The sequence below is a fragment of the Cynoglossus semilaevis genome, chromosome 9 (assembly GCF_000523025.1).
Source record: "Cynoglossus semilaevis isolate Cse_v1.0 chromosome 9, Cse_v1.0, whole genome shotgun sequence".
In the NCBI taxonomy this organism is placed as follows: domain Eukaryota; kingdom Metazoa; phylum Chordata; class Actinopteri; order Pleuronectiformes; family Cynoglossidae; genus Cynoglossus; species Cynoglossus semilaevis.
Genome location: NC_024315.1, coordinates 9,450,578 through 9,470,677, shown reverse-complemented (window position 1 = coordinate 9,470,677; position 20,100 = coordinate 9,450,578). Strand labels below are relative to the sequence as shown.

General features: G+C 39.0%; 3 protein-coding genes and 1 non-coding gene across 6 annotated transcripts in view; 1 reads left to right on the top strand and 3 right to left on the bottom strand.

Annotated features, from left to right (window-relative positions):
- Positions 1-18: 18 nt before the first annotated feature.
- ift56 (intraflagellar transport 56) lies at positions 19-7,684 on the bottom strand. 2 transcript variants are annotated; one of them, XM_025058929.1, is made up of 18 exons: positions 7,549-7,684; positions 5,771-5,914; positions 5,465-5,557; positions 5,249-5,363; positions 5,010-5,059; positions 4,502-4,647; positions 3,979-4,150; positions 3,468-3,542; positions 3,258-3,360; positions 3,011-3,066; positions 2,824-2,877; positions 2,670-2,733; positions 2,495-2,583; positions 2,268-2,351; positions 2,088-2,157; positions 1,694-1,800; positions 1,200-1,333; positions 19-1,012 (listed from the first exon to the last, which is right to left on the bottom strand). In XM_025058929.1, exons 1-18 carry the CDS (start codon positions 7,549-7,551, stop codon positions 898-900), a joined length of 1,674 nt encoding a protein of 557 aa, XP_024914697.1. In that variant the 5' UTR covers positions 7,552-7,684; the 3' UTR covers positions 19-897. The 2 variants fall into 2 exon arrangements, with proteins under 2 accessions (XP_024914697.1, XP_008315277.1); XM_008317055.3 differs by lacking the exon at positions 7,549-7,684 and adding an exon at positions 6,279-6,682.
- trnar-ccu (transfer RNA arginine (anticodon CCU)) lies at positions 7,091-7,163 on the top strand. Its single transcript has one exon. It is a non-coding gene; the product is annotated as a tRNA-Arg (tRNA).
- Positions 7,685-7,751: 67 nt separating the features above from the next.
- On the bottom strand, positions 7,752-14,093 carry LOC103383768 (mitochondrial glycine transporter B-like). 2 transcript variants are annotated; one of them, XM_008317057.3, is made up of 8 exons: positions 13,384-14,093; positions 13,011-13,105; positions 11,333-11,457; positions 10,746-10,830; positions 10,393-10,572; positions 9,695-9,863; positions 9,347-9,510; positions 9,098-9,220 (listed from the first exon to the last, which is right to left on the bottom strand). In XM_008317057.3, exons 2-8 carry the CDS (start codon positions 13,023-13,025, stop codon positions 9,098-9,100), a joined length of 861 nt encoding a protein of 286 aa, XP_008315279.1. In that variant the 5' UTR covers positions 13,026-13,105; positions 13,384-14,093. The 2 variants fall into 2 exon arrangements, with proteins under 2 accessions (XP_024914698.1, XP_008315279.1); XM_025058930.1 differs by lacking the exons at positions 13,011-13,105; positions 13,384-14,093 and adding an exon at positions 11,956-12,006 and having other exon boundaries at positions 7,752-9,220.
- A 123-nt stretch (positions 14,094-14,216) lies between these two features.
- LOC103383769 (myosin-10-like) overlaps positions 14,217-20,100 on the bottom strand; it is a 30,137-nt gene continuing 24,253 nt past the window's right edge. The window contains exons 33-44 of the mRNA XM_025058925.1: positions 19,706-19,954; positions 19,419-19,631; positions 19,118-19,330; positions 18,813-18,974; positions 18,570-18,698; positions 18,369-18,457; positions 18,137-18,260; positions 17,933-18,022; positions 17,740-17,858; positions 17,311-17,419; positions 17,029-17,201; positions 14,217-16,849 (exon numbers count right to left, since the gene is read on the bottom strand). Of these exons, the coding sequence (XP_024914693.1) occupies positions 17,416-17,419; positions 17,740-17,858; positions 17,933-18,022; positions 18,137-18,260; positions 18,369-18,457; positions 18,570-18,698; positions 18,813-18,974; positions 19,118-19,330; positions 19,419-19,631; positions 19,706-19,954 (1,392 nt within the window). The 3' untranslated portion in view covers positions 14,217-16,849; positions 17,029-17,201; positions 17,311-17,415. The remainder of the gene's footprint in view (positions 16,850-17,028; positions 17,202-17,310; positions 17,420-17,739; positions 17,859-17,932; positions 18,023-18,136; positions 18,261-18,368; positions 18,458-18,569; positions 18,699-18,812; positions 18,975-19,117; positions 19,331-19,418; positions 19,632-19,705; positions 19,955-20,100) is intronic.

The window sequence follows — 20,100 nt, the reverse complement described above, 5'->3', positions numbered from 1 at the left end:
CAGATAATTTTAAATGACTCAGTTCAAGTTATTTATTTTATACAATGTACAATGTATGACAATATTCAATCATATAAAGAATAAATAGTAGTTAAATGTTTTGAAAGAGTTTTAGCTGAATAAAAGACTACAGGAGCTAGTGTTTAAGAAATAACGTCAAAATTCTTGAACTCATGTAGGAACTAGCAACGGTTCAAGAACCATGCCGTGAACTCATCAAGTTTCTGCAGTAACACGACACATAAAAAAACTATACCACAATCAGAGTTTGAATAAGATTCCAAGCAACAGCTCTCAAAAAATATTTTAAATTTCCAATGATGAAAACTAGACATAATCAGCCAATCCTTAACACTGCTCATGTCCCAGTATTTAATAAAATTGAACTTTACGTGTTGTAAAAAGCCATGAAAAGTTTTACTTTTACCTGCTTCAACCTAGAATATCCTGACAGTTTGCTTTAAATTTGCTCACTTTAAATGTAAAATCACACTCCACCCAACTGCTCACTTAAGGTACATTTGTCATGTAAACTGGAAGTGTGTTTTCTCTTTGGTTCTGCATAAACTATGACCTGTTGTTGCATTAAATTTCTTCTTTTATAAACTAAAAAAAGACTACTTATCCAGTTTGCTGCACATTGAATACAAATATACAAGTTTATTGAAAATTGCACTTAATTAATGGTATGTGTAAAACGTGTATTTTAATATAAGAGGTAAGAGTTCCACATTTTAATATCAAAAATATTCTCATTTTTGTTTAACCATCTTAAACCACTTTATAGTATGTTAAATATGACTGTTTTGCTGTCTTAGGGTTTGACTAAACACATGGTAATGCTGATTCGTGACTCCTGATGTAGGCCTGTAATGAGGTGAATGGTGAATGCGTTTGTCATGACAGAAGGACTCTGTTGTCTTTGGCCCATTTCCTCATAGTTCGGATGATGTATTCAACTTGGGGGTTTCCTGAATTTCGCAGCAGTGGCACCACCTTCTTCAATGTATCCCTATAACACAGAGAGAAATATAAAAAAATAAAATAAAAACATTAGACCAAAGATGCATTGTCTCTGGAGTGTCATTTTCTCTTCGCCCGCTTTAGCAATCCGCTTATGTTTGTTTTATGGCCCAGGTGTGATTCTGATGCATGGACAGAAATTATATAAAATATTTTAAATTAATATACAGACGTACTTAGGTTCCTTGTTTGCCAGGATGAGCTGGAAAACACCCACACAGGCCCCTCTCTTGCCGTCCCAGTAATTAGATTCAGGGTCCAGCTTTTCAAGTGCATCAAAAGCTTTGGCTGCATAAAAAAACTGGCCCATCTGTAAAAGCAAATTAAGCTCAAAATCACATTAATGGATCAAACTGTATATGTTGTGTGCAAACCAGTGAAAAAATTAGAGTCAATTCAAAAGACAAGTTTTGAAAAACCAGTATTACAACCAGTATAATGAAAAGTCTTTCCTTTTGTATTTTTGTCTAACCTTTTAACATAAAGATGACATAACACACTATTTTATTATTCACTCTAAAAAAATGAGAGTAGAATTCAAGCACTGGGTCACATAATTTTCATTTGTATTCAATGTTTTAAAAAGATCAGTTGTTACTGATGTTTGTGCTCTATTTACAGTAAAGAAATGTCACTGCAGGATATAAAAAAAATTATAGGATGATGTCACCTTGTAGCAGTCGTTGGCAATGAGCTGCAGCAGACTGAAGGAGTCTGAGGAAGTTCCCATCTTCAGGTAGAGCTCCCAGGCGAGTTGACCCTTCTGGTTCATAATGTCTGATTAACACAAGACCAAGAGTCAAACCTCCAGCCACAGCCATATTTGGAAACTTTAATAAACTCAATTGTAGAAAAAAATTCTTAATACAAAGACCTGCAGTAAGAAGGACCTGCTGAGAAGATTTGTTTCTTTGTCTCATTTTTACCAGATCAGTGTCTCTGTTGGCATCAAGGTTTTCTATGTGCCAACAGCAGCTGTAAGCTGTACTAAAAGACCACTGAGCATCAACTACTAATTTAACTTTTCTCAATCATTAAAAAATATAATAAGATACAACACGTACAGCATCTGGCCAGCCAGCTGAGGTAAATGTAGTCGTTCTTCATCTTCTCACTCTGAATAAGCAGGAAAAGCTGTAGGGAACAGTAGTGCATTTTAAAAATTCAGCAGTGTCAATAAGATGGGATAAAAGTACAGAACATAGTTCAGATTTTTCTTCTTTTTTTTTGCTTAGGTGAAATACCTCCTCAGCTTCTTTGTAGTTGCCAAGTGCTGCTTTAGCCTGAGCGTAGTTGAAGTTGAAGGTGTCGTCATTGTAGAAGTAACCCTGCAAAAAAAACCCCAACAACAACATAAACACCAGATACACCTTGACTGATCAAAAAGCACTTAATGTGAGGTGGACTGTGTCATAAAAGCAAGTAAATGATACAACGATAATATATGAATCCATGAATATAAGGTACCAACCTTGACTGAGTTGAGATATATAAGCACATCTTCAAACTGCCTCAGGAGGAAGAAGCAGGAGGCCATGCACTGTCTGCCAGGAATAGTGTCTGAAAGGAAAGAAACATGCATTCACACATGCTAACATGGTGTTCCTGTGAAAAGTTCACATCCATCAAACGGCTGGTGACTATACCACATTCGCTGGCCGAGCCTCCAACCAACTGGAAGAATTGCTGTGCGATCTTCAAGTGCTCTCTCTGAAAAGGTGAGTTATGCAGTATAAGTATAAATGGAACTTTAACACTTCATCACAAGTGTAACTTTCACACTTTATCACCAATACTCACTGATCCAATTTCTTGTCCTAGTGAAGCATTTACCACTCCTTTCAGGATATACTCCTGAAAAAATAAAATAAGAAAAGGAACACTCACACAATCATGAAAACTGCAGAAAATATCTCAACGTCAAACATTTGGGTAGATTAACAGGTCGTGAAAATCCTAAAAGAAATATCACAGAAAAACAAAGAACCTGAGGTGTAGTTGGCACCAAATCTTGGATGAGATTGTAAGCCTCTTGGACATCATCTGAAGAAAAAAAACACAATTAAATTCCCTATTTAATTACAACAATTTAAGTAGTATAAAGTGACAATATCATTTTATAATTATTTCTGAGTAAAATGTTGTGTTGCATTTAAATACATTTTTTCATGTTCCTAAATAAGCTCAAAGACTAACACAACTACCTTATTTCATATACAACTTCACCCACACACCTTGTCTGAGGTAGTAGATGACAAGGTTGAGTCTTGCCTCGGGAATCACATCGATCAGAGGAGGCAGCACCTGCAGAGCCCCCTCCCCACCACGGAACACCACCTGCAGGACACAGGGCAGCGACTCAGGCCTTGGCAGCTTTGTACTTATGTAAGTCAGTTGTTTGTGTGCACACACCCACACCCCACACCTAAGGAACTTAAGCTTACCAGGTTGTGCCGGATAAGCTCCTTAGCAAACTCAAAGGAGCAGGAAGATATGTCGATTAGGTTCTTCAGTTCAGCCTGACACGGAAAGAAGGCAGAAAATGAATCAAAGTGACACCGGGGTTTTCAACAAAAGACAAACAGAAACACACCAGCACCTTCTGGCTCTACTGTAATGGAGTGAGCTAGTTAAACTAGAGTGTACAATCTTCACTAAATTAGACAAGCTCAATCAAAGTGCTTACTTAGGGCTAATTTAAACAGGAAATAAAGTCAAGAAATGAAAGGGGGAAACAAAGTAAATATTGTTGCGCATTAAAATAATTTCTAAATAAATATATTATATATAAGGATAGATTTAAAATGAAAATGAGTGTGTGTGTGTATACTCTAATGTTTATACCTAGTTCTAAAAGCTAAGATCACAGTCATACACTGTGCCATAATAATATGATGGATATACAGTATATTTCTTCATTGGTGTCTGCAGTGACACAGGGAATCAGGCATGCACCTCTGCTGCTTTGCCGTTGTAGACCCTGAAGTGGTTACAGGCCTTAAGGTTAAGGGCAATGGTGGAGTCAGGGATGCTCTGCAGGTACACAGCCAGAACCTCCTGAGACACATCATAGTAGTCCAGCTTGTAGTAACACAGAGCCACATAAACCTTCAGGGCCAGGAAATCTCTGAAAAAACAAGATAGATAACAGCTTGTAAATGTAAAAATTTCAGATTAAGATTCTACTTAATGTCAAGTCAGTTTTAAGATACAGGCAGTGAGAGTTATTTAGAAATATTTATATATATAGAATATCAAAACACAATTTACACTTTGAAGGAAATTTTATCTTTTCATTCTCGTGTTATTGTAGATTATATCTGAGTGCAGCAACAGTTTAGGTCAGAAGGGAAATGAGCCTCAAATAAAACCAACCAAGATTGATTAAGTGAAGTGAACTACATGTCATTGTGACACAGCACACCACTGCACACAACGGAATTTGACAGGGGGGTTGTAAGGCAAACACAGCGCAGACCTGTTCTGCAGCAGGAGGCGTTTATAAATATCTATGGCCTCTTGGTAGTGAGAACGCATGTAGTGAATGGATGCCAGGCTCATCTGGTCCTCGGTCACATCCTCCAGGTTCTGGTGGAAACCCATCAGCTTTGTCTCATCATTAAACTGGGAGACAATTCAGAGACAACAAATACATTTTTAAAAACAATCAGAGACGAGTGACTTTAAGGTTTGAGACTAGAGGGACAAAAGGAGAGGATACTTATTAATCACATCTTAAAAGTAAAAGAGAATACTCTAAGAGAAATATACCTGAAAAGAACAAAACAATGATACAAACAATGGAAAATGTTTTTTTTTCTCTCAACCTCGAACTGCAATAATATATACGTACTTCCAGCATCTTAATAGTATCCAGATATTTAGTGTATTACAGGATAGAGGGTATAGGATTGTTCAATACTGTAGTTAGATTTAAGGGGATAGAAAGAGGATGAATAAGTCATCCATAAATAAGTGTCAGTTACCTTGTGAGCCAAGTGAAAAAGAAGGCGATTCTGGAGTGGTGATACTGGAGCTAATGACAATGAATCCGAAGTCAGAAACACAGCAAACCAGAAGTTAGGTTTTACTCTATTATTTTACAAATGTTTTTTTAATCTGTAGCCAATTATGAACAAATATCTGATGAAAGTTCTTGTTATGCTTGTCAAACATTTTCTCATAAAAAAAATTTAAGGCATAAATTTGAAAATGCAATATCTACCCTTAGATGCAGCTTCTTCAGCCTCTTTATAGAGCCCCAGAAGAAACAGGGTGCAGGCTAAATAGACCCAAACATCAGGAGGACAGTCAGGATTGTTCGTCAGTGCCTTGTACTCCTGTTAAAATATTGCAAAATCAAAGCCTTGCACATGACTTATAAAAAACATGTTTATCATTTTATTTGAAGCATTTTGAGTTTATGTCAATAGTACTATACCTCCATAGCTCTTTTGTGATCACCTAAATGAAAAGCACAGTAGCCGATCCATAGGTCAGCATGCTCCTCTGGCTTTCCAATACTTTTCTGAAACTGAAAATCAAACAGATAGCATTTTTGTATCAGTCTCGAATGGATAGGACAGACATTTCTAGGATCTATGTAGCTAGCATCTCACATCAACTCCTCAGCACACTTGGCACTATAGCAGAATAAATTAATTTCCTTGAATCTTTACAGCTACTAAAGCTATGATGGTTTTCACTTTTCCTGCTCTTTAACTATTAATCTTGCTGCTGTGCTTACATCCAACAAGGTCAGGGCCCCAAGATAGTCCCTCTGTTGTAGGTAGTCCTCCAAACAAGGGCTCTTTGTTTTGTTTTTTTTCTTTTTCTCATTGATGCTCCCTGCAGTTTCTCCTCCCACAGCTGGTTTCACACGAGAGAGAATCTGTAATAGAGTAATAGAAAAGATGACGATCTTGACAGACTACCAATATGCATAAAACTACGAAACTATAAAATACAAGGGTACAAATCAGGAGTGGAAGATGTTTGCTAACAATGTCATGTGATTTCAACCATTTGTAATTTTAGAATTCCCCATTAGATTTGATACTATTTGTTCTGGCTTTCGCCCTAACCAATATGGCAGCAGAGTTAACGTTTCGACCTAATGGGCCGCAGCAGGCAATGCGGCACTTTAATTTACTTAATCTGCGATGAGTAATGTCCTATTTTACATAAATAATGTGTAGTAGTGCTGCAATGGCGTTACTGTGAAAGGCGTTACGATGACAGAAATGTTAACTCACCATGACCCTGTGTTAAGGAAATGATGGTGACCAAGTTGAGTCTAATCTACCACACAAAACACATGTACGAATGGACAGATCGCCAAACGCGCAGTCGTAACATTATTATAACTGATTTATCTATAGTTAAATTGGCAGTAGATACCGATAGAAAAAATCGACCAACCGACACAGGATGCGCAAACAACAGATAAACTAACTGACTAGCGATAATCACGTAAATAAACGATAATTTTGAAATAATGTGTCTGGGAAATGTCCTTTAAATTAATAACTCAAATGCAAAGACGACGTTTCCTGGCAGTCAACACCTGAACAAAATATCATGCGTCGCGAGAAGCTTGTCGCTAACTAAATGGTGAGTTTGTGTTAGCCTTCTCTCCATGGTTACGTTTCCGGTGAGATGAAGAATGACTTCCGGCTCTAAACTTTCAAAATGTAGGTAGAAGATAATACTACACGCAACTACAGCTGCGTTTTATTCAATGTTAGGAGCCACATTTGAACTGTAATGTTTTTTTGTCTCGTTGGATGACACTTTGAAGACGCCATATGTTGTTGTGGAGTGTCGCGTTTAATACCAATCACTGATCTCGTGTTATGTTTTGCAATATCTCATCCATTCACTATAAGGACGAGAAAGATTAAACATTAATTACAAAATGCCAGAAGTTAGCAGCAGTTCGGATGCACGTTTTATTGTGTCGTGAAATGATCTTGAGATTCACGAAATGTACTTTGTATTTAATTTTGATCAAGATGACCTGGATGACTGAGAAACTACACAGATAGCGCAAAGGGTCCAATAGCGCGCCCCAGTGGCCTAATGGATAAGGCACTGGCCTCCTAAGCCAGGGATTGTGGGTTCGAGTCCCATCTGGGGTGGTACATTTTTCGTGTTTACTATTTAAACAATAAAGTATGTTGTTAATAAAATTAAAAATATATACATGTATAATATAAACTATCCACCCGTAATAAATTAACCACGTATGGTATGGCTCTGAACAGTAAAGCCCGGTAATAGCAGTGATGTGCTGTGAGGCTCATGGCTGGTGAGGCACTGACTCCTTTGGAGTCAGATTTACAATTGTAAAAACCGAAAACAGCATCTTATTTCACTATTCATCCAACAGCATCACCTGGTAATGCTTCATATCCATCAGCATTCCTCTTTCCATGACACCAACACAAACACATACACAGGAAGTAGTAGTACTGTAGTTTGAAGCTAACCTTTTAGCAACGGTGTTGATCTTCCATCACTTACCATCTTCTGTTTGAAATGCTTCCGTCTTGAAATAGAGTCGGATCAGGCAGAGCATAGAAAACGCTGTACGTATGACCCCTTGAGGTGAGTCAGAGTACTGTTTGCCTCCCCTTCTGGCTTTTCTCTGCATTTTATCGCCTGATGAACAGAAACTGACAAGTTCTGTGAATTATGGCACAGGTTTATAATCAAATAACACCGTATCTTTTTCAGTTCTCCTTTATTCTTTGTAAATTTCCTGCACATCCCAAACTCTATCTCACATAGCAATACTAACAATTCTTATTGTGTGTGACTTCATTTTAACTGTTTAAATTAATTTATTCATTCATTCAAATTTTTGGATATGGAACACTTTTTTACCCATAGAGTAAACTATGTTCAATATATACATGTCTCCTTTAAACATTTCTACACATAAACATCTAAAAAGAAAATATACAAGAAAAAAGGATTCTGTTGCCTATTACCTGTCAACACCTACATCTCTGCAGAAATCATCTGGAAATAAAGACACTCATAAATAACCATAGGTAATTAGCTTTTGACATTTAAAACACATCATCACTTACTTGTTTTCATACGGTATAGAGAAAGCTACATATTAAAGTGCTTACCTAAACTTAAAAAATAAACTTAATTGGAATAAAGAATTAGGGACTCTTTGTAGTTTAAACCAACATGAAGAATATAATTTTGATGGTGATGAAGTACCTTTAATTCTTGACTAGAATGTTCAAATATCTATATAAATGTATGTAATATGTATGTAATAATCTGACAAAAACGAATGAAATCAGGGTTCTGACATAAATGACATCACGTCACATGTGACTCATCATGGTTAAATAAAGATCACTCCAAAAATGCCACAGTTGTATGTTAATGTAAAATTGACATAGTTTAAAGTAGTATTACAGCAAAGGCTTGCAGTGATTAAATGCTACAAATTGTTTGTGTTATCTGTAATATTTTTTGTGATCATCAGTGCTGATAAATAAACAAATGCCCCTTCAGTTTATTTGTCCTACTATTTCAATAACTGCTCAGTATTATAGAGGGAGATCATCTCAGAGCTATGGTCCACCAGTAAACACAATGTCCTGTTTATACTTGGCACATTTTCCACTTTTTTAAAGGTAGTTATGCTGAGAGGAGGAGACGTTGGCCCTCTCTATCACTGAAGAACATTTCTTCAGTGATATTTATACTTCAGTAGGCAGGACCTCAACAACACTGACAAAGAATAAATCTCACTTCACAGCAAGGAGTGTCACTGCAGTCCAAGACTGACAGAGGAGTGTGTCAGGGGTAACATTGCAACCTCAAAAACACACACCACATTGTTCATAGGCAATCAACACCAAACACACAGAGCAGTCTGGCTTTCTCACGTATGTATCCACGAGGTTCCCTGGACCTAAAGCCCTGATTGTGCCGGCTCACTCTCCCATGAGCACCTTTGGCCCCTTTTTCTCCCAGCTGTGGCTTTTGTTGACATAAATCACTACCTTCTTGTATTTTGTATTATGTATTTTTAATGGCCTCTTCAGGATTTGAGGCCCATTTTAGCCATCAGCTGTTCATAGACAGTCCACGCCATAGCAGCCATCAGCGTACGGCGAAGAGACCGGGGTACTGCTCCTCGAAAAAACCCACACATGCCGTGTTCCTGTGGAAAACGACAGACCAGGGAATTTGGTTTAACTTGTTAACTTGTATAACAAGTACTGGATGTCATGCCTGAAAATATTATATGAATATTATATAACAAAAATCTTTTGCTTTGATTACAAACCCTGTAGATGGAGCGCATAGCATTAGCTGTGCTCTGGTGAGATGGGCTGACTTGTATGTATGTCTTAACCACATCTGCAGGCTGTGTGACCATGGAGGCCATGACACCTGCCACCATCCCACAGCTGAAGTTCACTAGTGGAGCGTAGACTGACAGTGTCACATCTGAGAGAAGAGAAAGTACAGAAATGAAACTGGTCTGAAAAACTGCAAGACAAAGTCTTCCGTAACCAGAGCATGCTCAGTCTGGACATGTATGTCACTCAAGAGCCTGGGCACTGGAGTCTGTTGGTAGTCCCATTTTAAATGTAGTTTGAATAACCACACACACAAATCTGTTTGCTCTTACCTTGTGGCAGTAATCTCTTGGTCTGACTGTAGACCATGACGTAGATTCCTGAAAACGGAGCGTCTCTGAGCATCGTGGCCGTCAGCCCCGAGAACAGACTCCTGATTCCCTCAGTATTGTACATACTCCTTATAGCCCCGCCCACACTCACGTAATTGAAGTGACCGCTCTGAAACAGAACAGAACATCTGACATGGCTGTCGCCACAAAATACTGACACGAAAATTTGAAGAAAGACACACAATGACCTTCTTAAACAGCTGAGGTTAAATATTTTTTGCTTTTAAAATCCTCTGCTGCCACCAAGAGCATTCAATAGTACTGCCTTTCAAAGGACAAATTGTCTTACATTTTAGGAAACATCTCTCAGGTGTCAGGTTTTTCATCCCTTGAAATAACAACAGCAATTTCGGTGTCAAAGCAAATATGGACTCTTTTAAAACCTTTTTAACTGTTAAAGCTTTCCAACTGATTTTGATCTACCTCCATTTTTTTCCTACACATTCTAACATATGAAAGGTATACCATTTTGGCTAAATGGGTTATGATCAGGTACAATAAAAAACATCCCTCAGTCAGAAGGGACTCTTTAAAGGAAACTACTTGTAGAAGAGTTTATACTAAAATGGAGACTGAAATGAACAAACATTGTATTGAGCTTTTGGCTGAACCTCGTATCAGGTTACAGTGACTCTTACCTCAAAGCGTGTCTTAATGACTGTGAAGGGAAGCATGCAGACACCAGCCACAGTTCTGGCTCCTACGCCAAGAAAAACAGCCTCAGCAGCATTGGGTTCTCTGTCCAGCAGGAAGTGCTGCTTCAGAGAGTAGAAGGTGCTGAAATAGATGCCCACGCCTGGGATGCAGCGTACAAAAGACTGTCAGAAGAAAAGAAAGAAATCATATATCAATGATTCATCCTAAAAAGAACCAAATGATTTTTTTTTAAATCTGGTCATGGTCAAGGTTGAATGTTGTGTTCAAAATAATGTATTAATAAAAGACATCATGAATTGTAAATGACACATATCTTACATGGTCAGTTACTTACCGGTGAAACACCTTTCCACAAACTGAAGAAATTCTCTTTCCTAATAACACTGATGAACACAGCAAACATCCCTGCCTTTGGTGCACTGTGGGTGGAAGTAGAAAAGTTACATTTTGTGAATCACTGCCTGTGATTTACTAATAAAAATAAACACCCATTTTCAGCAAATACATTTTTTTGCTTTATTTACAGGAGCAAATCATGACCTGACACTGACTTTGTGATGCTGCTCTGACGAATTGCTCTGAATGGGTCTGCTTAACAAGTGTGTGTCTCAACAAGAGGAAGGAGCGTAATTACAAGACAAACTCTAACTCTAAGGTAGGAGAATTGCACCTTGCTAAACCTCTGCCATAAAGAATTAAAAAGTAAGAAAAACAAAAAAACAAAGTCAAAGTTGTTGATACCAAGTGAATGATGTTGGTAACTAACTCAGAACATTGTTCATTTAATTGCTAGTTGTAAATGTTTTTTTTAATGAAATATTAAATGCATTACAGTTCCTACATAATAACCACACATCTATTTAACTGACAAGCAGAATTGCACAAAACACAAAAAAGCTTGCAAATTACACATGCACACACCCGGGTTTGGCACTGCTCTGTAGGGTCTGAAGCCGTGTCTTCACCAGATCCAAAGGCTGAAAGAGCAGAGTCGAGCAGGTTCCACTGAGAGAGCCACACATGAAGGCTTTAAGAGCCGGGTGAGCCTGGGGACAGGAGAATGAAAGACATATTAAAATAAGAAAAGTCACAAGTTAAAAGGGACAGAGAGATGAGGAGTGGGGAGGTGACAAAGAAGTAAGGAAAGTAAGTAAAAATGAAAAGAAATGAAGCATTCAACAGTTTCTCAATATTGGTCACCATAACACAATGTATATCACAACTGACTGAAATGTATCCCAAAACATGAAAATATCTAATAAACACACTTGATGTTTGGTCAAGTTTATCACTAGGAAAATAAAATTACAAAACAGGGGACAGGCCAGTGGAGATGATGAAAATGCAGAGAGACAATCCCAAGGAACAAGTGCACTCGTGCATCTTGTGGACAGATGAGGGCAGACAGCCGTCACACGAGAGGATGAAAAAACATGTACAGGACCAAAACAATAAAGTCAACAATTGCAGCAAAAACAAATAAAATCTCATCAACTTAACCCTTAAATGCTTTCAGCTTTTTACAAAAACGCACATCGTTCTACCTTTACCAAGAGGCCTGGAGCTGGGTTCAGATTATTCTGTTTTTCCTGCATTTTTTCTTTCAGCTGTTATTTTTGTATTTCTGCTTTTATATTTAAAAAATGTTTATACAACAAGCTATTTCCTTCTCACTCTACTCCCATTCATCTCCCTTTCTTTTCTCTTCCCCTTCAAACCCACAATGGCTTCTTTTTACTCGAGTCCTTCCTCTCCTTGTTCTGCAGCCAAAGCAGAAGCCTAATCCAGACACTGTTTTTCTGTAGGTCTTTATTTTATTTTTATCTTTCACAAACACATGCACACATCCCTATTTCATGCCCCTCCTTCACTGCCAAATTACATCTTTGTCAAATGGCATGAGTCATCATCATGTAAGGTGGTGCACATAGTGTGTGTAAGAAGAAGGATGAGAGGGCTGAATATGGGTCACCAAATATGTCTGCTTACAAACATGTTACATTAAATCTTTACAGCAGTTTAAATGGAATTACTGTATATTAAAGGTGATGTTCACCTTTGAATTGGAAATGCAATGATTGCCTTTAACTGACTGTAGCAGCTCACCTTAGATAATCATAAAAAGCATTACAACTGTTGTGAAACTGCTCATATACTCATCATAGTTAGTTATCTCTAACTATTGTATTATTAGGGGGCAATGTTGCAAATCGTCATAGTTAGTTATCTCTGATTGTATTATTAGGGGGCAATGTTGCAAAATAAAAAGGCAGAGCGGACTTTAAAACTGAGATAGTTTTGAAGAATGTATACTGTCCGTGTCTTCAGAACACAACTTGAAGCTCTCTGTGTACTTTGGTGGACATGGGAATTCAAATCAAAACCAGTCATAACCAGTGTTTGGATCCCCAAACCCCATGTACTTTGTAATTAGTAAGCCCTAAAGCATTTTAGTGTATTAAATGTTTCAAATGCAAGAAAAGTGTTGGGAAAGTGTTGGAACTCAATTAGTACTGAACTATTGTAATATGTAAACATGAATGGTACTGTATGACGTAATGCTGGTTACTGTCGAACCTGAATGACCAGGTATACTTACCGAGGCTAACTCCATCTTTGGCTCGGCCGTGGAGTTGGAGGAGTCCAGTGGTTCCAGTTTCGCGCGGATGCAGTTCTAATGCTGGGTGATGTCCGCTAATATTACACAACGGAGGAAAACATTAGCCACGGGCTGTACGAAGAGTCTCATCCTGACAAGAAGCCGGTAGCGGCAGGCTAGTGTTGGACACATGTTACGCTGGCTGTTATCAGATAAAGTCATGACACCAGTCAGACCGAACAAGAAGCGACCAGGACTGTGGTTGATTAATGAAATTGTATTATTTTAAAAATTGAACACTAGCGCTGTTTCTTGAGCACATCACTTTCTGCTTGCTAGCTTTTAGGCTAACTTAGCATGGAGCTCGTCTTACCCGGTGTGCAGAGTGAGTTATGGATGTCGATGACAGACAGTCCTGCTCTCCTTCACAAACCCCATAGTTACATTCAGTGTCACAACTTCCTGCTGTAGTTGTACACGCTGTAGGTTTAAGTCAGTCAACACGCTGTCAAAGTCAACCTGAACACGGAACTAAAAGTAGTCTAGTAACTATGTCCTTAGTGAAAAAATTGAATATAAGAACTACTTAATTAGCGACTATTTTTTCCTTCAATTTAATGTACAAAACAACGCCAATATTAACCGCATTTCACTGTTTCTACCGTCCTCTCTGCGCTCCTACTGCGACAGTTAGTGTCACACCTCCCCATGGGTTGCCAGATCACGTGTAAACCAGCTAAACAATAAAGTGAAAATTGACACTGCCAAGCTAGTTTTTAAATTGCAAAAGACATCTTTTCATGTTATTATTCCATCAACATATCTAATAAATGTTTAATGTGGCCAATCATCAAAAGTAGTTTACTATTAGTTACGCAAATTACCTAAGTTTATCACATTAGGTTTCCTTGTATTAAATATACTGTATGCAGGAATTTACCTACAGTAGCTGCGGTACTGTGCTAACCTCGTAAAGTGACAATTTTGATTATTGTTTTATAAAACGGTTCTGTCTACGTCTAACGCTCTTTCCGCGCTATTTCCCACCGTCTGCCAACATACTGTGACGTCAACTATGTATATTCTGTGCTTAATAATCTGGAACCTTGGAGGTTTTGAACTAAAGGTCTGAATATGCTAGTTTCACAATAGTAAAAAAATAAATAAAATAAAGCAACAAAACCATGCACGAGAACCAGGAAGTATGTTCACGTATTCAACTCTTTTTTAAAAAACCTCTACAGCTACAATGAATATGCTTTATTTTCATTTTACAAAAACAAAACAAAACTCAATACCACCTAGAAAGTCAGGTTTACAAGAAATAATAGGATGGGTGTATTTGCAATAGAATGCCTGGCAGTAGCCGGATGGATAATAATATTAATAATAAAAGTGAGTTAATACTTGTAGATGTCAAAGCTCCTGACCACACCAGACCCTCAGTGGTGCATCATTTCCCAAATATAAAGTTCAACACTTTTCTTTGAATGGTTATTGTGGAAATACATGGTTTTGTTGAGAAATAATTATGGGACATGCAGCTGCCAATGGCTCTAGTGTTTCAGGTGGTTAATTATAATACTGTAACACAAACTGTGAACACTTGGCTTAGCTTGGTAGCCATTATCAACGTAGAAGTACAAAGTGGATAATGATATGAAGCTCAGCAAGATTACAACACAAAAAATGGGGATTATAATAAAAGGTACCAGTTTTATCCCATTAGGTGTTACTCCCACATCTGCAACAAAATCTTTGCCACCTCATTCACATTTGAGAAGGGCAGAGTGAGTCACAAACGACCAGCTTCATCTGTGCATGAAATAAAAGGAAAAATAACAATAAAGGCAGAAATGAAAGATAATAGTACCTTGCTGTCTTTCCCCCCTTCTACACTGTAGTGGTATAATTAGGTCAATTGGCTGTAGTTTCTTTCAAAAAAGAAGGAAATTTAATCTTACACAAAAAAACCCAAACACTTTACCTTAAAAAACGGTGGCAAAACCATCTCTGACATCTTTCATTTTGTCCTTTTACAATTAGAATATTGTTTTATTTCTGAAACACATTGTATTAATGTGTAACCACTTACACCATAAACCATGCATGAAAGGCAAATGATCAAAAAAGCAGGAAACTGCTTTGACTTATTTAAACTTAAAGTCTAAAGTTCCATGTGCTGATGAACTGCCAGTGCAAGTAGAGCTAGTGAGATATTCTTACCTGTTTCCTAATCCAGGTAACCTGCAAGAACGTAATTCAACATGACCACAGATGAATAAAGATTAAATGACACTTCACTTTCTTTCATGTTGCAAAAAAAAAGAGAAAACAAAACTTAAACAAAAATACTTCTGTTTGTTTGAAAAACAGAAAAATCACAGCCGCATTAAAGAGTATTTAATAGTAAAATTTGTGCTGAAAGATGGAAGTTTGGATCCTTATGTTTTATGTATTTGACAACTACAAAAACCTACGGACCACAGTAAGTGCTAAATGACTTGTAAAATTCAGAGATAGATAATTCACTTTAAGAAAAGAAAAGATAGTAATAATACTAAATAATTTAACTGAGCAAATATGGACTAAGTACCAGTTGAGTGCTTCCAGTAAGAGCTTTTCACATGTTGGTTTCCAGTTAAAAAGAGAATAAATCATTATTCTGTGCAGTTCTGTTCATTTTTCCACACCTTTGTGCCATTCTTTCATTAAAATGTCTAGCTGTGGTCATCAATACAATCCAGTTAACAAATCCAGTTGCTTTTGGTTGAAAGACATGGAAAACCAAGATCTGGATGAATTAGAATCTACAAAGACATCTTGGTAGATCTCACAGGTGGGGATATTTTGTTTTGTCCTCAGCGAGACATTCGTTCAATAATAAATGAGATGAAAAAACACAAATAAAAATACTGGGTTTTTTTTCTTCACAGTAATACATTTGGCTTTAGTTTGTGTTTGTTGTGTTATTGCATGTCCAAAGATGTCAGATGTTGTTGTAGTGTAGTCTGTGCATCAGAGGGAGACTCATGCAACTAAAGCAGCAGGCATGACGGTGCAGAGGCCACCGTCAACTTGACCCCAGATTTCTCCTTAGAAAGAGGTTATGTGTAGGGCGGAGGGGGGAAGGGGTGAGATGGCTTTAATAACTGCAGAGCAGAACACCTAGAGTCAACAAGAGTCAAACAAGTCCTGGTGGTGCTTTAGAGGGGAAGCGTGTTTTCAAATGTTACCTACAGCCTCTGCCTTCTTTGCACAAAAATTCACATAGAGGAAAAGCACTTTGTACCTATGCATACTCCTCAAGAAGTTGAGCAGATATAACTTCAGGCCTGATCAGATAGGACAGGGCGGTTATACATTAAAAAAGGACTAGCAGCGTGCTGAATAATAACAGAGTGAGGCAGCTCTGTCTGTTTGCCCTGCCAGGCCTGAAGGCTTCTCATCAGGGCAGGGTGGTTGGATTTCCTCTGCTATAATGATTTAGAGAAAACCAAAACTTTAACTAAAACATTGCTCCAATCTTCCAGTTTAGTCTTAAGTTTGAGATGAAGTCACGCGGTGCCAACTGTGATGACCTCTTGGGGGAAACTGAGTGCAGTTCACGGGCAGAGCGGTTAGAGGGGAGACTGAGAGGGTGGAAGAGGGAAGAAGAAAACGGGAAAGCGAGGAAGGAGCATCAATGCGTTCACTCGGCGATGGAGTTCTGTGTCTCGTTACAGTCGCTGGTGCGACTATCTGCGTCATCATCCGACATGTCCACAGAGGCGCCGTCCAGGTTGAGGTTACGGCGGCCAGAACGACTGGAAGAAAAGCCACTGACGGGGGCTCCACGCCTGCTCAAGAGGAATAAAGTAAACCACACACACAGAAAACAACATTAAATCACTTCTGCAGAAAATGGTAGTTTGAAAATTTGTGCTTATTTATTTGAAAATATATTGTGTAGATCTGTAAATCAGTAGAGACTAACTAGAAATCAGACATTTCTAGTTTGTCAGTTTCCTCCTCTCACCTGAGACGGTTCTTCAGTGAGTTCACCTCCCGTGTCAGGCCCTCGCTGGCTTCAGTGGCATCGTCCAGCTCCCTCTGCAGCTTCCTGCGGGAGGCGTTTGACCTGGTGGCCTCCTCCTCTGCCTCCTCCAATTGACGCTTCAACTGTTTCAAACGTGTATTGGCTTTCTCCAACTGACAGGAACACAAACAGTGGAGATGAGAGAGGGAGACAGTGAGAGAATCTCCAGATGCCGTGGAAACCTTTCATTGCAAGTCATCTCACTCGTCATTAAAATTGTACCTGCTCCTTGTACTGGTCTGCATGTCGGCGCTCATCCTCCACCTGCATCATCACCTCCTTCAGTTTCTTCTCTGTGCGACGGACGATTTTGTTGGCTGCAGCTCTTTACCTGGAGGTTTAAATCAGAGCTGAGTAAATGATATTCCTAACGTCTCAAAATCAGTTGAACAATAGGCTGGAGCCGCATCGGCAGCTGAAGTCATGAACCAGCTAATACATGGGGCTTCCACTGTGTAGAAAGACACAGTGTTGAGTAAACAAAATCATGTTTGGTCAAAATAAGTTTTCATTGAAAACAGTGAAAACAGCCACTTATAACAGACTATATATATAAATAGAACTTCCTCCACTGGTTATTTTCTTGTAGAACAGAAAACCTAAACATATTATAGTATTCATTTTCTTTATAATATAATATTTGACACATACTTGACTTCTTGCTCCAGCTGCTCCTCCATCTGTAGAATCTTTGCCTCCTGAGCAGCGATAGAAGCTTTAAACTTTGACTTGACAGCACCTTCCAGCTCTGCCAGTTTAGCCTTTAAATCCTGCAACAAATAAATTGTTAAGAAAACATGTCGTTTTCAGTTTTAAAAGACGTACAAACTACAGTATATAATACCTTGTTCTGTCGTTCCATTTGTTGTCGAGCGTTCTCGCTCTTTTGAGCAGTGCTGCGCTCTCCAGACAACTCTGTGGTCAGGCCTTCAACCTGACAGAGGAGGAGTTGGAAAGGAAGTCATGATGATGGATAGGAATTTCCCATTAGAAGAGTTGTTACTACATTAAAATCAACTTGTGTCAGTGTTGTGTATAGTCTCTCTACCTGCAGGGTTGTTTTCCTCAAACGGTCGTTGATCATCTCCATGTTGCCTTGCTCCTCCTCCAGCTCCTCCTCCAGCTGACTGATGCGGGCCTCCAGCCTCCTCTTCTCCTCCAGCAGTGATGACCTGACACAGGTGGAAAATTATCTTATTAAGACCACAAAAAGAGCAATCGTACTTAGGTTTGAAGGTTGACAGTAAATTTGAAGGTAAAGGATAAGGTTTGGTACTAACTTTCCGGAAACACTGTTGGAGATCTCATCAGCGAGCTCATCCCTCTCCTGCTCTGCATGTCGCCTGGCTCTCTCTGACGCTGCATGATCCTACACACACACATACAGTATGGTAATTAAGCCCACCATTTCCTTATTTGAAAAACATGTATCTGCAGTCTTATTTGCATCACTCAAACTACTGTAAAAATAGCATCCTGACCTCCTGTAGCTGTAAGATTTCAGCTTCCAGACTTTTGAGTTTCTTTTCGTTCTCCTTTGACTGCGTGAAGATCTCGTCCCTGGAAGCTCTGGCTTCCTCCAGCTCCCGCTGATAGTCCTTCATCTGAGCCTACAGGGAAACAGACACAATGACAAATGACCCCAAGAGGAAACAAGGAAAAGGCAGAAACAATGTTTCAATGCAGTTATTCTGTGGAATAGTTTTGGTTTTTGAGGCCTGTACCTGGAGTTTCTTGAGCTGTTTGACAGCCTCGTCCCTGCCCTTGGTGGCAGCTTCAATCTGTCCCTCCAGCTCGTTCAGGTCCATCTCCAGCTTCTTCTTGGCTGCAATAGACATAGCTCTCTGCTTCCTTTCATCCTCCAACTCAGCCTCCATCTCACGGACCTGGAAAACAAATCAAATGAATTCAAATTTATAGCATACAGATAGTCATGTTACTGCAAAATGTAAGTGTTTTTCAGTATGCAGTATTTAGAAGGAAAAATGTATTCCTTTTTTTTTGTTTTCTAGCTGGGTGGTCTGTCTACCTGTTTGACCAGCGCCCTCTTCTTCTCCTCTCCTTGTTCATCTCTGGCCTGCACATCTCTGTCAAACTGAGCCTTCATGGCCTGCATGTTGACCTCCAGCCGCAGTTTTCCATCTTCTGTGGCCTGCAGCTCGTCCTCCAGCTCTTCCAGCTGTGTCCTCATCTCCTCCACCTGCTGCTCCAGCATACGCTTGGATTTCTCCAGTTCATGGACCTGCAAAAAAAAAACCAAAACAAAATCAAAACTTGGAAAGAGCACGAAAACACATATAATTAGAAAAACAATCACAGATGTTACTTACGTTCTTTCCTACGTCATCCTTGGAGCTCATCAGGTCCTCCATTTCAACCCGCAGCTGCTTATTAAACCGCTCCAGCTCCTCTTTAGCCTCCAGCGCCTCCTCCAGAGCTCTGGCCATGGACAGAGCCTTGGTGTCCTTCTCTCTGGCCTCAGCCTCCGCACGGTCACGCTCTTCAGCATAGCGAGCAGAGATGGTCTTCTCCTCAGCCAGCATCTAGAACAAACAGTGGTCTTTAGTCCACCGAATCACTCCATTTTTTCCTTAAACATTTAGTTGCTTCAGTTTACCTGATCAAACTTCTTTTGCTTCTTCTCCAGGTTGGAGACAATCTGTCTCTGGTGGTCCAGATCCACCATCAGGTCATCCAGCTCCTGCTGCAGTCTGTTCTTTGTCTTCTCCATCTTGTCCATCGACATGGTCTTCTCCTCCAGACGCTGGCTGGTTAACTCCATGTCCTTCTGAAGTTTTCTCTTGGCCTCCTCCAAACCTTCCATCGCTCCAACATCGTCCTCAAGTTTCTTCTTTGCCTCAAACAGCTATTTAAAAAAAGTTGAAAATTAAGGGATTAATTGTGGTTAAATTAATTTGTGTAATAAATCATTTTGATGCATGGCCCAAATGACACACAATTCCTTTGTCTTTGCTCCAATATATAATTGATGCAAACATTGTAATTTGCCCC